This window comes from Falco biarmicus, chromosome 1, assembly GCF_023638135.1.
Source record: "Falco biarmicus isolate bFalBia1 chromosome 1, bFalBia1.pri, whole genome shotgun sequence".
Taxonomy (NCBI): Eukaryota; Metazoa; Chordata; class Aves; order Falconiformes; family Falconidae; genus Falco; species Falco biarmicus.
The window spans coordinates 1,558,983-1,574,590 of NC_079288.1; the positions used below are offsets into that span (position 1 = coordinate 1,558,983).

The 15,608-nt window shown below is 59.1% G+C and overlaps 1 protein-coding gene across 1 annotated transcript in view; it reads left to right on the top strand.

Moving 5' to 3' along the window:
• The window catches only part of SDK2 (sidekick cell adhesion molecule 2), a 51,152-nt gene that overhangs the window by 15,930 nt on the left and 19,614 nt on the right, over positions 1-15,608 (top strand). Inside the window, exons 2-4 of the mRNA XM_056326578.1 lie at positions 5,341-5,500; positions 13,145-13,251; positions 14,655-14,802. Coding sequence (XP_056182553.1) covers positions 5,341-5,500; positions 13,145-13,251; positions 14,655-14,802 — 415 coding nt within the window. The remainder of the gene's footprint in view (positions 1-5,340; positions 5,501-13,144; positions 13,252-14,654; positions 14,803-15,608) is intronic.

The window sequence follows — 15,608 nt, forward strand, 5'->3', positions numbered from 1 at the left end:
CCCCAGGAGGGGACCATGGTGGGGACACCGGGAGCACCGGGGGCTGTGCCAGGGCATTCCAGCGGCTCCTGTCCCCGCAGCAGGGCCGTGCCCTTGATGCCTACAGGGACATGTGCCATTTCATTAGCCCGATGACTTTACCAACAGCTGCTGAAAAATTGATGCCTCCCAACCGCACACTGGCATCTGACAAGTAGAAGATGTAACTTAGCCAAGAGGATGGCTCCTCAGGCAGTGGCATGGCCCCAGGGCTTTGCCTGTCCCCAGGCAGGTCCCTGGGCACGGGGCCACCCAACTGGGGTGGCCGTGGAGGAGATGTGATTTGTCCCCAGGGACAGCGTAGCTTGGCCAGGATGGGTCCCCCGGGGCGATCCCTCATTGCACCCAACCAGGGCTGTGACCCCACCAGGGTGCTCGGGGACATCGTGGTCCCCCTTGGGTGCTGTGTCGGGGGCCATGGGGCACCCCGACGACGTTAACCCCTTCCCTGCCGCGTTGTCAGAGCCCCCTCCCCCACCTCCCCCCATCCCCCAGATGCAGTGTGGCTGCTATGGCGCCGGGGAACTGTGCCGCGAATATGTTACACAAATGAATAATAAAAACAAAGGAAAATTACCCTCTTATTGAAACTCGTTTTATGAATAAAACAATTATTCTGGTAATTGAAAAAATGTGTCGTTAAATTAAATGCAGTGGTTCCTATTAAAATTTTAGTGGATTTCTTCTTCTCTGTTTCTTTTTCCCCCTTTTTCCTTCCCTCCCTCCTTCCCTGCCTCTGCTGGCGGCTAAAGGCTGGTAATTATAGCGGAGGGTTTCGCTTTCTCTTTATTGTTTTTTAATCTCTTCGTGCTGCGGAGCGCCAGCGATAGTCTGATGCAGGAGAGATTTAGCTCCATCTCCCCATGCTGGGGGGAGTGCGGGGGGCCGGAGCGGGAGCACAGGCTGCTCAGTGGCAGTGCCAGGCGGCCGTGCCAGCCCTCACAGGGCACTGCCATCCTGCTTTCGGGGCAGTGATGCCCAGAGAGGGATAGGGGACCCCTGAAAAGCTTGGGGGGCTCTTTCCCCCCTCCCATACTTGAGGTGGGGTGCAGGTAGCAGAGCAGTCCCTTCCCAGGGCTACCCCTTCGCACTGGCCGCATCCTGCCCAGAGCAAAGAGGGGCCAGTGGGAAGGGAGGGAGGCGATCGTGTTATTTTCTTTGAGGCAGATGTTGGTGCTGGGTGGCTGAGGCGGCGAGCATGGCACTGGGTACTGGTACCCAGTGTTGGTTGGGCTCTGCTGGGTTCTTGGAGCCCACAGGGCAGACGAGCTGGACTCAGGGCATCCCACTGGCACTGGTGGGCATCAGCTGGGTTGGGGCTGCCCAGCGCATGCCCGTGTTTCTCACCCTGATTCATGTCAGTTAGCAGGCACGGGCACTGGGCTGACCAGCTTCCCATTAGCGAGCTGGAGTGGGGAGCAGCTGGATGTCACCCCCTGTCCCTAAAGGGGCAGCAGGGTGGTGACCCTGTGCTGAACAAGGGCTGAACGCAAGCAGGGAGCGGGACCATGTTGTCCCCATGGTCCCTGTGCCAGGCAGGAGGGGGACCCACACCTGCTTGGTGCTTGTGCGAGGCATCCATAGCAAAGATGGGAGAAGGACCTGGGTGTCCCATGAACTTCTGATCCTTTATGGGTGACTGGGGGGAGCGGTGGATTTTAGCCTCATGCCCCCATCCCCACCTTGTCTCTACTCACCGGGGTTTGCTGAGTGTGGGGGGGCTGCACCCTCCTTCCCCTCCGCCAGCAGCTGCCTGTTGGAGCCCTGCCCTTGCCAGGCATTCCAGGATTCCTCCAGGCTTAAGTCTCCCGTCCCTTCCCATCAAGAGGGATTTGAAGCTGAGGAGAAGGGGGCTTAGTTCCCAGCTTGCCCATTACATCTAGGAATTAGGATCCATTACTGCTCTTTTGGCCAGACTGGGGCCCCCTGCCCTACATCCGTGCCCCCTCCGCAGCACTAATGCACCAGGCTCAGACTCAGCTCCCGGCAGCCTTTATGTAAATAAAGTGCAGGGGTAAAGATTGTGATCCCATTAGGCAGGATTAGTGCCTTGTGAGGCCCTGGCATTAAAATGTCATTGTCAGTGGAGGGAGAGAGCCAGGGTCATCCCTGTTCCTGTCCACCTTCCCTGTTGCCAGCTCTTGGCATCCCATTTATCCCATCCATCACCGCCAGCAGCTTGGCTGGAGCGGCTCAGCCTGGAGGCAGCATCCCCAGCACCGCTCCCTGGTGGGGCTCAGCCCTGGCGTCACCAGTGCTGTTGGTGCTGGTGCGGGCAGGATGGGGATGGCATGGTTTGGTGGCGCCTTTCTGCATGGAGGGGACCGTGCTGGGCTGGCATAGCTGGAACGGCATGGCACGGCACCTGGCTGGCAGCCCCGGGAGCTCAGCACTGGCCCGTGCCACTGGCAGATGTGCAGATGTTCCTGGGGACGCTTCTCTCTGCTGCCTGTGTTTGGAAAGTGATGAATTTCTGCACCAACTAATTAGTCTCTAATTAGCAAGTGGAGTGTAAACAGTTACAACAGATGGGGGAGAGGCAGAATTAGCAGTAATGACCCTTCATTTGGGGGGCACATGACTGGCACCAACCAGGAAGCCTTCCACTGGGTCCAGGACCAGAGGAATTGCAGACCCCATCCGTGCTGGCTCTGCGGTGGGGCAGTGAGGTGGTGGGCACCCCTTTGCACCCTGGATTTGGTGGTGCCACGGCCTGTTGTGCTACTGGGACGATGAGAGAGAGGAGCTCCCCCCAGCCTGCTGGGAGCAGAGCTGAAATGGTGCACGCTGCTGGTGTGCTGGGGAGCGGAGGGAAACTGAGGCAGGAGGGCTGCATGAGGGGCTGGGGTGCAAGGGGGTGCAGCACGGCTCAGCATCAGGGCCCTCCACCCTTCTCCCCTCCAAGCCATGGCCCATCATGCTGATGGTGCAAGCTGGCACAGGCAGCTGCCCAGGAGCTGGTAGGCAGGTGAACACTGGGAGTGGGCTGTCTGGTTCCTGGAGTCCTCTCCAGAGACGTCAGCGCTAACAGCCAAGTTCTCCTCCCCAGACTCCTCCTCTCCTCCTGCCGCCCCTGGCCCCAGTGCTGGGGTCCCTGGCAGGGCACGGGGCTCCTGGGTGGCTGCCCTTGCCAGGCACTGGCCAGCCAGGATGACAAGGATTTCACATGCAGCCACCCCAGGGGAGTGCGGCCAGAGCTTGGTGCCACCTTCGTCCCTGACAAGGGACACCTGGTGTCCCTGGTACCCCCAGCCCCACTGTGCCCTGCTGTGGCTGGGGCAGTTTGGGCTTTCCCAGGGGACTGGAGGAGCTGGTGGGTCCAAGGCAGCTGCGGTGACCTTCGCGGGCGGATAGCGATCGCACAATCAATAGTGGAATTAGGAGCCGCCTCTCCTCCTCTGCACCGTTTTTCACCCCTTAATGCAGAACAGATGGCTCGGGCGCTTCAAAGCGAGATGAGCCTTAGCTGCTTAAAATCAAATTAGGATGTATGCGAACGGCGTGTGGGCCCAGGGGAAGGTGCGCCAGGGGCACCCGGCCTCTCAAATGCCTCCCAAAATCCGGGTTCTGGGCTCAGGGGGTGCACTGAGCACGCCGGGTCTCAGTGCCTCTGAGCCAGGCCCTGGCAGCACAGCTCTGTGCTCCCATGGGTTCTGGTGCAGCATACGCACGCGTGACCAGTGCCGGTGCCTGGGGATCAGCCCGTGTTGCTGTGGCTCCTTGCTGCGGTGATGCATTGGCTGCATCTAGCCCAGCCGGACCCCCAGTCTGCCCTGTGGCTCGTTTACTGGTTTAATGCAGGAGGTGTTTGGCACCAGAGCTGGTGTCTTGCTGTGCCATGGCCCCAGCCGGGTGCTGCTATAATCCCACAAGTCTCCAGCCCAATGTGGGCGAAGCCCCAGTGTTGCAGGTCAAGCTCCTGCCACGCTGTGCTGGGGACGCATGTGCACACCCCCGCGCACACGTGTGCAGAGGCGGTGCACGCTGTGCACCAGCACAGATCCTGTCCCTGGATGTTCCCATGAGCCCGGCTTGGTCAGCCCCAGCAGCACGTGTGGCTCACTCCTTGGGCATCCCAAAAGCAGCAGCTTGGCCGCCACAGGGCTGCCACAAGGACCGGGGAACCCCATGGCCACAGGCTGGGCTGGCAGCCAGCTGCCCTTCGTGCCAAACCCTACAGCCAGGGGCCCATGGGCACCCCTCCATCCCCGTGGTGTCTGGGGCTCGCTGGGGAGCCAGGCTGCCACAGGGCTCGGCCCCGGTGACCCACACCTGCTTTGTGAGGTGTCCCGATGCCGGGATCCAGCCTGGACCTGGGGCAGGGGCACTGGGATACGGGCTGCCCACACCAGCCAGCACTGCTAAAGGTCAGAGGAGAGGATTAAATTAAGGAACCGTGATCTGCTCCTTCCCTGCCTAATGACTTGCCTGGCATTTAGCATCACCGTGCCCACCCTGGGGACAGGCAGGACGGGGCAGCCAGGTGTAAACTAGATGAATATTTCCATGTGGGTGCAGCAAGTGGGCACCCCAGGGTGTGCAGGAGCCAGGCCCTGCCAGCGAGGCGAGGGGAGGCACCCCCGGTGCAGGTCTGGCAGTGTTTGGGTGCCTCTGAGCCCCCGCAAACTTGTGACCCCCCTTCAGGGTGGTGGAGCACTGGGGCAGGCTGAGTCCACGGGCAGGGGCACTGCTGTGGTGCTGGCTGCTGGTGTGGAGAGCATGGCAGGAATTCAGCTCGCGCACACAAGAAAGCAAAGCCCTACCCCAAAGAAAAAACCCAAAGCCGTGATTGAAAGCGCACTTGAAAGCTGCTGGGGAATATGAATGTGTCTTTGAAGTAAAAGGGCTTCCATTTGTTAAGCAGAAAATGGAGCTGTGTGTTTCGATTTATAGTTTTACTTAGCAAATAAAACAGGAGAGGAGTAAGTGTTTATGTCTCGCTCCGCTCCCAGCCCCTCCGCCCCCTTCACCCCCAGAGTTAAAAGCTCAGTGCTTCTGAAATGCTACAAAGGCAGCCAGAAATAAAGCAAAGCAAGCAGCTTAGATAAACCCTAGATGGGCTAAGCTGTTGTCGACAGGCTTGTGAAATGGCTCCGGGGGGGGAAAATGGCCAGTGGAGAGGTCTGGGGACCCTGGCTGGGACAGGGGAACGGGGAGATGGCCACCAGCATCCCCCTGCCCACGTGTCTGTGTGCTGCTGGGTTATGGTTATGCTTGTGATGAAGTGGTCGTGCTGCCGTGGGGCTGGCAGGCTGTGGGGCCAGGCATGTCTCTCACCCCCTCTCTCTCCTCTCTCTGCAGACGATGTCTCCCCATACTTTAAGACGGAACCAGTGCGGAGCCAGGTCCATCTGGAGGGGAACCGCCTGGTCCTGACGTGCATGGCAGAGGGCAGCTGGCCCCTCGAGTTCAAGTGGCTGCACAACAGCCGGGAGCTGACCAAGTTCTCCCTGGAGTACCGGTGAGTCACCGCCGCCGAGCATCAGGGTGAATCCCACCTGGCACGCCGGTCCCTGCCGGCAGCCGCTGCGGCACAGCAGGCATCACCAGTGCCCCTGCGAGGGGATGCCACCCCGGGGAGGCAGGCAGCGCGGAGGCAGCGGGTAGCATGCCTGGAGCTGCCGCCTCTGTTTGGAGAGCAAACGGTGGATTTAAGCAGGTCAACATTGGGAAGGAGGCGTTTGCACAAGCGGGATTACCACTGGGCCACAGATCACAGCCAGCTTGTAGCTCTCCGAGAACTGCTTGACTGGGGGAAGGAGCAAGAAGGGGTGGCATGAGAGATCGCCCTGCGTTCGGGCATCCAGCCCCAGGTACCCACTAATCCTGCCGCAGAGTGGCTGGCCCCGCATCACAGCCCGCTCAGAGCTCGCCTTTAAATCAAGCTGGGCACCTCTCGCCGTCTCTTCTGTGTGCGTGTGTCATCCTCTCTGTTTTAATCAATAATTCAGCCCGAGACAAGCCGTTCCCCGTTTAAAGGCATTGAATCCAAAGGCTTCGTGTTGCTGTAGCAACGCGGGGCTGCTCCGGGATGCCAGGAACACAGACAATGTGGCTGGGTGACATCCCCTCCCCGCCACTGTGTGCTGTGCTGGGTGCTGGGTCCCTGCCCCAGCACGGTGCCATGCTGGGTGCCGAAGCATTGGCCTTCCTTGGGGACCCTGTGGGCTGTCCGCCACTAAGTCGTGGTGGCTGCAGCTTCACGATGCCCCAGGCTTGGTGCTGGGTGGTTGCACCAGTGCTGGCTGTCCTGTGGGACAGGTCCCTTGTCCCTAGCCCCATGTCAAAAGCTCAGAGACCTGTTGAGCCCCACGGTTCCCACAGCTTGTGCCTGTCAGGAGTCATGTTGGCTGCAGTGGGAACAATGCAAAATGTCAACCCTTAAATGGGATTGTGGGGACAGCAGCATGGGGGGACACAGAGCCCGTGCAGGGGCTCCTTCAGGGTGGCTGCACAGGGCTGGGGCAGAGCCACCCACCCCAGGCAAGAGAAGGGGGTCAGGACCCTGACCCTGGGCTCTGCCCCATCCTTGGAACAGGTTGGGGGGCCTGGGGGGCACATCCAAACCCAGAACGGGGACTCCTGGCTTCCTTTCCTGGGTTTGCTCTGTGCCTCAGCTTACCCTTCCGTAGGAAAGGGGCCAGCGCTTGTGTCTCCGCTCTGGGATGCTCAGCAGCTCTGGAGCCCTGCATCTCTGCATCCCTGCGCCAAGGTGACTCCCTTTCCCTGGAGCCCCCAGCCCCCGCCTCTGGCTCCAGCATCCAGCCAGAAAGGATTAAGGAAGGAAGCGAAAAAATAAACAAACACGTGGGGAAAACCCAAACAAACCCAGCCGCAGCTAATGAAGCAAACAGCCGCTATGCAAATCGCTGCCTGGCTTTAACCCGTCCTCTCCGCGGTGAGGACACAACCTGCTGGCATCAGCTCCTTCTGCCCGGTGTGCGCTGCCTGTCCCCAGGTCTCCACGGGGATTTAATGTGTCGAGATGAGGGTTTGGATGTCTTGCCTGGAATTGAAGGCTGCTGGTGAGGAGGCTGAAGTACCAAAATTAGTTATGATGGGCAGAAATTGAATTTTAATAGAGATGTTGGTGGCACGGAGCCAGCCTGCTCAGGCAGTGGGAAGGTAGTAATTAAAAGTTAACGAGTTTAGAAACAGAGTAATCCTTGGAGAGGGGAGGGCTGGTACCAATGGCTGGGGAGGTTCAGGGATGCTCCTGTCCGTGTAGGGGCCAGGAATGGCTGTGGGTGCATCGGCAGCATGGATGAGGGATGTGGGATGCAGCCAGTACCCCCCAGCTTGGGGCTGGCATGTGCCCTCTGGCTTGTCCCCACTCTGGGGGCAGGAGGGACCTTCCCCAGGGCCTGTGATGGGATGCACCGTGCTTAGCAGCAGGGCCATGTGCTCGGGGGTGGGGGGGTTGGGCGCGGGGCATGCCTAGGGAGCCAGCGAGGCTTGGTGGCATCACCTCGCAGTTCCTGGCCAGGACAGGGTGCCACCCAAGCATTTTGTCCTCACTACTCCTCCCCAAATCCTTGCCTGCAGCAGGGCATTCTTGTGCATTTTACCCATTTTTCTGGGGGCTCTGGGCTGGGGCTTGCATCCCCTCAGCCCCGCGCTCCCCACGAACCACCCCAGATAACCCTCATCTGATGGTCAGATGAGCTCACGCAGCGTTTTAAGGGAAGGAGCTGCTCTCAGTTTGGCAGCATGTTTCCATGGCGACTGCCCTTTCCTTCCCGCAGCGATTCAGCCGCCAGCTTGCCACCTTGCCACCGGAGCAACTTGTTGGCATGTGGCAAAGGGCAGGTGGGAAATGGGCTCGGCAAGTCCCTGGCCCCAAGCTGGCGAGGGCCAAGGCAGTGCCTCTGCATGCAGGTGGAGCCGACACCTTGGGAGCATCCTTGGGGACTGCGGGGGGACTGGGGACCAGCTTGGCTCCATGTGCATGTGGAGCCATCCTCCCTCAGGAACATCCCTGGGGATCAAGTGTGATCTGGGACTGCAGAGGGACTGAGGACCAGCGTGGCTCTATGTGTGTGTGGAGCCATCTCCCCTTGGGAGCATCCTTGGGGACCGCAGGGGACTGGGGACCAGCCTGCCTTCACCCACTTGCTGCCTCTGTTGCCTGCCACTGGCGTGGGATGCATGGAGATGTCCTCCCATGGGCCTCCAGCTGCATCCTGTGCCTGGGGACCCCACAGCAAAGCCCCATCCCCTCTGATGCCCGTTGTGACCTTCGTTAAGGTGACAGCAGGGCGGGTGGTGGGGCTTGCCCACGCACTCCGCTCCTGTGCCCCGGCACGCTGGCATCATGCTCTCCAGAGCCAGCTCTGTTTTTCCATGCATAATCTCGCCGGTGCTGGGCTCTCCTGCGAGCTCTCCAGAGCCTGACTTCTTCTCGTACGAGGAATCATAACATGCAAATCAGGCAGCTTGATGTCTTTAATGAAATCCTCGGAAGGAAAGCGCTTCTCTGGTGAATTGAGGATATTTATTTCTCATACAAGAAATTTAACATGCAGATTAGTTGGGTCTGGTAATTTATCACATGAGATTGCCCTATTAAGGGCTGCGTCGAGTCCTGCTGCCTTCAGAAATTACCTTACACATAGATTACCTCTGGACAGACTCTCATCCAAGAGATGCATCTTCTCTATACTAAATCAGCCCTCTTCCCGCATCCCTCCACAGCTGGTGCGGGAGCCCAGCAGCTACTAAAGGATCTCCTGCCTCTTCCCAAGAGCCCAGATCCTCTTTGCCGGGAGCTCGCAGCCTGGGAAAGTGTAATTACATCTCCGACACTGGCTGGCTTTGCTGCAGTGGTGCTCACCATGCCTCCCCCCAGCAAAAGAAGGTTTGCAGGACTGAGCCTCCGGGTGCACCCCTGGGCTGGGGCTGTTCCAACGCCCTCCCACCTTACGGGGATGCTTTGGGCTGCGTGTCCCCCAGGGATGCAGGGAACACAGCACGCTGCACACACGGGACCCTGTCAAGCCTTTATGGCCCCTTGAGGACTCCAGATGTTTGATGCCCATACTGTGTCCCCAAATTATGTAAAACGTAGAGCCAAGACCCTCTGAAAAACACAGACCTGGGGGCAAATGAGGCAGTTCACCCCTAGCTCCCCGCTGGGACCCAGCCTGTGCCGCTGCTCACTGGGAGCGCATCCCTGCTCCGGCTGGGACCAGCTTTTTGCCAGCGCAGGTGTGAAGCACAGCCCCCTCCCCTGGGGAGCTAATTGCCATTCAATAATATAATTAATGGGAGCTGATGAGCACCAGAGGGGTTGCATCCAGGCTTAGTGGGAGCCCAGGAGTGAATTTCTGGTGCTTGTGGCTCCAGCCTGGCTGGCTTCATGTTCTGCATCGCTGCGTGTGGGCAGAGCCTCCAGGAGTGGCGGTGAGGCAGCACCATGCCGGTAATGGGCAGCGCGGGGTGGGCTTTGCTTGTGATGCTTGCGCTGTGAGGGCTCCTGCCCTTCTCTGTGCCTCGTCTGGCTTTGAGGGGGACATGGAGGGGTTGGTGTGGGCAAGTGACCGCGATTGCCAGGCGCAGGGCAGTGGTGCGGTGGTAGGCATTAATTATTAAATGGCTCATTGTTCTGGCAGGGCCAATTGAGGCAGCGATTTACGGTGCCGCCAGCGCCTGCTGGATTCCCCTGACCGAAACACTTTGCCAAGCGGAGGGGTGACGGCTCTGGCCATGTGTGTTAAAATAGAACCCTTTCCAATGAGGAGCTAATTGACATCCAATAATACAGTTAACAGGGGCTGATGAAATACCTGGGGGGGGGGGGGGGGGAGTGGTGGGGTGTATTAAAAAACTTATTGAGCGGCAGCCCAACGCTGCAGCTGGGCACGAGTGGAGGTGCTGGGGCGCGTGGCTCAGATGCTGGGAGTCGTTAAACCTTTGCTAAGTGTGTTTTAATGCTCACTTGACATTTCATTATCACATAGTAACTGTTCAAATACACATCCCCTCTAGAATTAATTAGTCGTTATACAGGATATTAATCAAAGGGGACCGTGCCAATGTGCTTATATCCAAAATCCGATCCAGCTGTTGCTGTTACTGGGCGGCATTGGAAGAACGACACAGATTTCTGCACTCTTCTGGCTTTCAGTTTGATGGATCAAATCCTTTGGCTGATGCTTTTCCCAGCCCCTCTCCACCCCCTCAATCTAATAATAATTCAGCAGCGTCAGCCCCACGCTTCTCAGCAACCCTACAATAATAGAGCTGCAAGCACCAGCCAAGGCTGGGGCATGGCTGTGCCCGGGCGCGGGGCATCGCCGTGCCGGGAGCAGCCCTACCAGAACAAGGTGGCATGTGCAGCCTGGTGTGCCGAGCGTATCGGTGGTGCCGGTGCCTTGCCCAGAGTTGCTGGGTGTAGCGTGGTTATGGCTGGTCACGGGGCTGTGCCCTGCCCTGCCCTGCCTTGCCACGGTCAGGCTGCTGGTGGGAGCTGGGCTGGCTGGCTGGGTGGGTAAATTGTTGTTCCCCACGTGCAGCCCATCCATCTGGCAGATTAATCTGGTGCCAAAGCCTTCTGCTGGCCGGCTGCTTCTGCAAGCCCACCGATCCCCTGGCATGGGGCTTCTGGCTCCGGAGTCCCCTCCCTGACCCTGGGGCCAAGCGTGGCAGAGCTACTTTCTGACCGAGCCTGGGGACTGCTGCTGTTTTCCAGCAGTGCATTTTTTTGAAGCATGGGTCAGTCCTCGCTTCGGAAGTGCTTTTCCCTACAGACGTTGCCCTGTCAACCTCTGTCTTTACAAACAAACCAAACAGTGGAGTCAGCAGCAAGGGCTGTGCCGGGAGCAGGGCCAGACCTCTGTCCTGGCTTCAGCGGCCCAAAGCACGTCTCCGGGCTGGCGGATGGGCAAAGCAGCCCCGCTCGGCCCCAAGAAGAGGAGCTGCTTGTTTGCACGACATGGCAGAGCTGGGAGCTCCCGCTGGGGCTTGTGGCATCTCCTCCTTGCTCAAACTGGGGGGGCTGCGTGGGGTGCTGGGGCAGCATGCTTCACCCCTCGTCCTGCTGCAGCACCCCCGCTGCGAGAGGGTGAGATGGGTTACCGTCCCCTTACAGCTGGGCGTGATGGGGGAAGGAAATCAAATCAGAGCAGTCTTGGATAAAAGCCTCCGTGGAAGCCGAGCAGCGGAGAACAAAGTCTCTACTCATATTTGGTTAATGACTGCGGGCCAGGCTTCGCCCGGTAATTGATTTCCTTTCTCCGGGCTATTTTCAGCCGCTTAGGTGTGTGCAAATGCTCAGCTTCTTAATAGCTCCACTGGCGGACCAGGGCCTGTTAATCGGATCTGCAGGGGTGTCCCCACCGGGGGGGGGGGGTGGGGGTGCTGCCCATGCCCACAGAGGTGTCCTGGCTCCCAGTGCTTGGGGACAAGGTGCTGCAGGGGGGCTGCGCATCGGTGGGTGCTCCAGGCATGGGTGCATGTGAGCCCCAAGGATGGGGGTGGTTTGGGTCCCACAGGGTGGCTCATGGGCTGTGCTGGGGGCTTTGCACTGGCCCCTTCCCAGGAAGAGGGTTTGGAGGGGACGTGACAATGAGGATGTGGCAGGGGGATGCACAGGGGGGTCTGTGTGGGGACCACGCGTGCCCCTCTGCTGCTGAGCAGGGGTGAGCGTCCGCAAGCATCCATCTGTCTGTCCACTGGCATGCATGTGTGTGTTCAGGAGTCGCGGTGTGTGCGTGTAATTTATTAACGAGGACACCACAAGGAGAGTGAGCCCATTATTCCTGGTGTCTGCATCAGTTCCTGACAGCTCTGTGGAATTGAAATATCTTATTTAAAGCCTCTGGGGATCAGTTTTAAATATCAGTTGTGACACTCAAGGACTCGTTCCCAAAGGGGGAACTCCTTTCTCCCGCAGGGGTGGGTGACCCCCAGCACACCGGGTGGGTTTGATGCCAGCCCTGCTGTGCCTACCTTGGCTGGGTGGTGCCACCAGGCAAAGCAGGAGCCTCATGTCCCCAGACCCATCTCCCATGGTGGGGAGGTGGGCACAGGGGCCTGCTGCACTTCCTGGCAAAGGGGACATGTTCCTTCTGTCTTACGAAAGTTTAATTTACGCTTGGTTATCAAAAGAACAAATAAAGCTGTGATGAAATAGCCCGCAGCATGTTCTAATGCAAGATTAGATTTTGGGCAAGGGGGGGTTGAGCTTATTTATTCCCTTTCTGCTTTATCTCGGAGTGCTCCCCATCAGGGGAGGCGATGATGCAGCACCTGCCCATCTCCCCAGAGCTTTGCCCATCTGCAAGGCTGAGGCCAGGGGCATCCAGCCTATTTTGGGGGGTGATGGAGCAGGATTGCTTGCATCCCTTGTTGGGGGGGGACTGCTCGGGGAGGTCTGGTGGCAGTGCGGTCTGGCTTGGGGATGGGGACAATGCTTGGGAGCTGTGGGCGATTTGAGACATGGTTATTTCCTTTATCTGCTTATCAGCTGCTGGTGGTGGCAGCTGATAAGAGCAGGCGCTGGGGATGATAAGGCAGTTCTGTCTGACTAATCGGAGCGGTGCTGGGATCAGCTGCACGTGGGTCCAAGGCTGTGTGACACCAGCAGACCCCTGTGTCCCTCCGCCGCACACCACTGGGGCTCGGTGTGGGGCTTGGCACAGGGGTCAGGACAGTGGGTACCAGGTCCCCAGCAGCTGCCTCCACCTTTGACAGCTTGAAGCCACTTGCCTAGTGCCTCCTGCTCACGTCACTGAGTCACCATCAACACACACACACCCCCAGCACCGGGTGGGTGACAGCACTGGCTCATGCCATGTGCGTGGTGAAGCGAAAGCACCTTCTGTGTGCGTGGCCATGAGTCCCTATGCAGCAGTGAGGGACACTGTTGTCTCCCCAGCGCGCACACGTGTGTGTGTGTGCACACAAACATGCCTGCACAGACATGCACATACATGCACGGACACACACCTCTAGCAGCCGCTTTTGGGGAAGGACCCAGCACCTGGTGCAGGAGTTGCTGCCCAGCAGTAAGTGGGGGGTTACGTAGGACCTCCAGCCTCTCCGGGGGTGGTGATGGTGACTTGGATGTCCCCACCACCACTGAGGTGGATCCTCTCTCCTGCAGGTACATGATCACGTCGCTGGACCGCACACATGCCGGCTTCTATCGCTGCATTGTCCGCAACCGGATGGGAGCCCTGCTGCAGCGCCAGACCGAGGTGCAGGTGGCCTGTAAGTGACAGCCCCGCTCAGCGGGGGACCGGCTGGGGACGCCCAGCTCCCCAGCACTGGGGACAGCTTTGGCACTGGTGCAGCCCATGGCCAGCACACACGTGTCCGGAGCACACCTAGGGCGATTCTGGCAGGGACAGGGCTGTTGCTGCCTCTGCTGCCCGGTCAGGCTGTGGTGGTTGGGGTGCAGGGGGGTACCCCAGGGTGCAGGCAGAGAGCACCAGGGCTGGGAAACCCACAGCACCTATCTGGGTGGGTGGCTCTGGCTTTAGGGACGCTGAAACACTTTGCAGCATGAAAGCAGCCCCGCTTCTCCTGCATGGAGCGCTGAAAGCAAACACCATTGATAATTGTTTCTGAAAGCAACCAGGAGCACATGGGGCCGGGTGGCTGCATCCATCAGCGCAGGGGAAGGGGCAGCTGGGGGGGCAGCTCGGTCCTGGGTGCTGCTGCCATGGCTGGGCATGGATCCTGGGAATGAGCAGGTCCAAGCGGGATGGGCCAGACCTCGGGGTCTGCGCTGGGGGGTGATGCAGAGGCACCACGGGGGGGGTTAAGCAGGACAGGAGGGTGCTGAGGCTCAGGACGCTGGCTCTGTGCCTCAGGGGACCTGCCACTCTCCATCACCCCTTCTCTCCAGGATGTCCCCAATCCCATCCCCTTAAAAGCCTTCCTAAAAAGCAATGACAAATCAGGGAGCTAATGAGAAATTAATAAGGCAGCTGTGCTAACAACTAATGATAATGGCAAAGTCGTTAAAAAAAGATTCTTTACATGTTTTTAATTACAGCAATTAAGGGAAGTCAATAAAAATCCCTTGCCCCCCCTTCTCCATGCACCCTGCTTCACTCTGCTTTCCTCAACTGCTGTGCACTTCCAGCCTGCAAGCAGCTGGGCAGGACAGAGGCAGCGGATGCCCCATCCTGGCCCACAGAGCAAGATCATGCTGGGATGCTCCCGGCACTGGGCACTCTGTTGGGGCAGGGAGAGGTGCTGGGGAGCTCTGGGACTGAGCCCGCCTCACTGTGTCTGCACCCCATCTTTGGTGGGGGACACAGGGGCAGGGTTCCCCAGGCTGGCATGCGGGTGATGGGCCTGTGCAGCTCTGGGTACTGCAGGGGTGGATCCTGGTGGGAGCACAGCCCCGGGCATGCAGTGCTGCTCTGGATGGGGCTGAGCTGCCCCACCACCATCCCATGCCCTGTGCCAGCCAAGCCACCCCAGCTGAGGAGGGGAGCAGAGAGCAGACTCCAGGGCAGCCCCTCTGCATCCCCTGGGGGAGCCCATCCCCATGGCCTCCAGCCTGCTCCCCAGCCAGACCCGGGGCTGGATGCTGCTGGGTCCCCAGGTGTGCTGCTGGCCCCTCCCCAGCCTCTGACATGGTTCTCCTGCACATTTTGCAGACATGGGGAGCTTCGAGGACAGCGAGACACAGCAGAGCGTGTCCCATGGGGAGGCGGCTGTCATCCGTGCGCCCCGCATCGCCAGCTTCCCCCAGCCGCAGGTCACCTGGTTTCGTGAGGGCCGGAAGATCTCCCCCAGCAGCCGCATGTGAGTACCCCCAGCATCCCCCTGGCATCCCCCCGGCATCCCCCCAGCGTCCGGGGGGCGGGCTGCGTTTCCCTTCACTGCCGTTGTCCTTGCAATAAGGATGTTTAACAGATGTCTTGAGCACATCATGCTAAAACCCGGAGAGAGAATTGGCAACTAATGGCTCTGTCACTGGGGGAATGAATTTTTAAAAAAATGAAAATAAGAGGGAGGAAAGTGAGTGAAAGGGGTGCAGCATGTGCTGGGCCAGCAGCTGGTGAGATGGGGGTGGGCATGGCACACGCATGTGTGCGAGGGGTCCCAGTGGGGCCATGGCAGACCCCGGTGCTGCCAGAGCAGTGAGCCTGGTGCTGGCAGACACAGTGTAGGGGAATTGAATTTGTAACCCGCATTATGCAGGAATTGAACTGGTCTCCTTTCCATTTGCAAAGCAGGATTGAGGAGATAAAACTCCTTTATCTCATATTTAATGGTAAAAAATATGTTCCCCAAACCATTTTATGTTTCCAGCAGATTAGATCGTTCCATAAAAAATAATCATAATAATAAAAAAAAAAAGTCCTATTAATCTGCAGTGTCCGATGTGCGCTGCTTGGCACGGGGTGGGGTGTGGGGCTCGGTCCCAGCACCGTCTCGGGCCAGTGGCTGTGCAGAGCCCCGGGTGGGGCTGGTGGCCGGTTCCTGGGGCAGGCAGGAGGAAGGCTGGGGGTCCTGCCTGTCCCATGTGGGTGCCCCAAGGCTGGTGTGGGTGCTGAGTGGGGGAGCAAGGGTTCCAACTCACTGCATCAGTGTCCCCATTGGGTTTG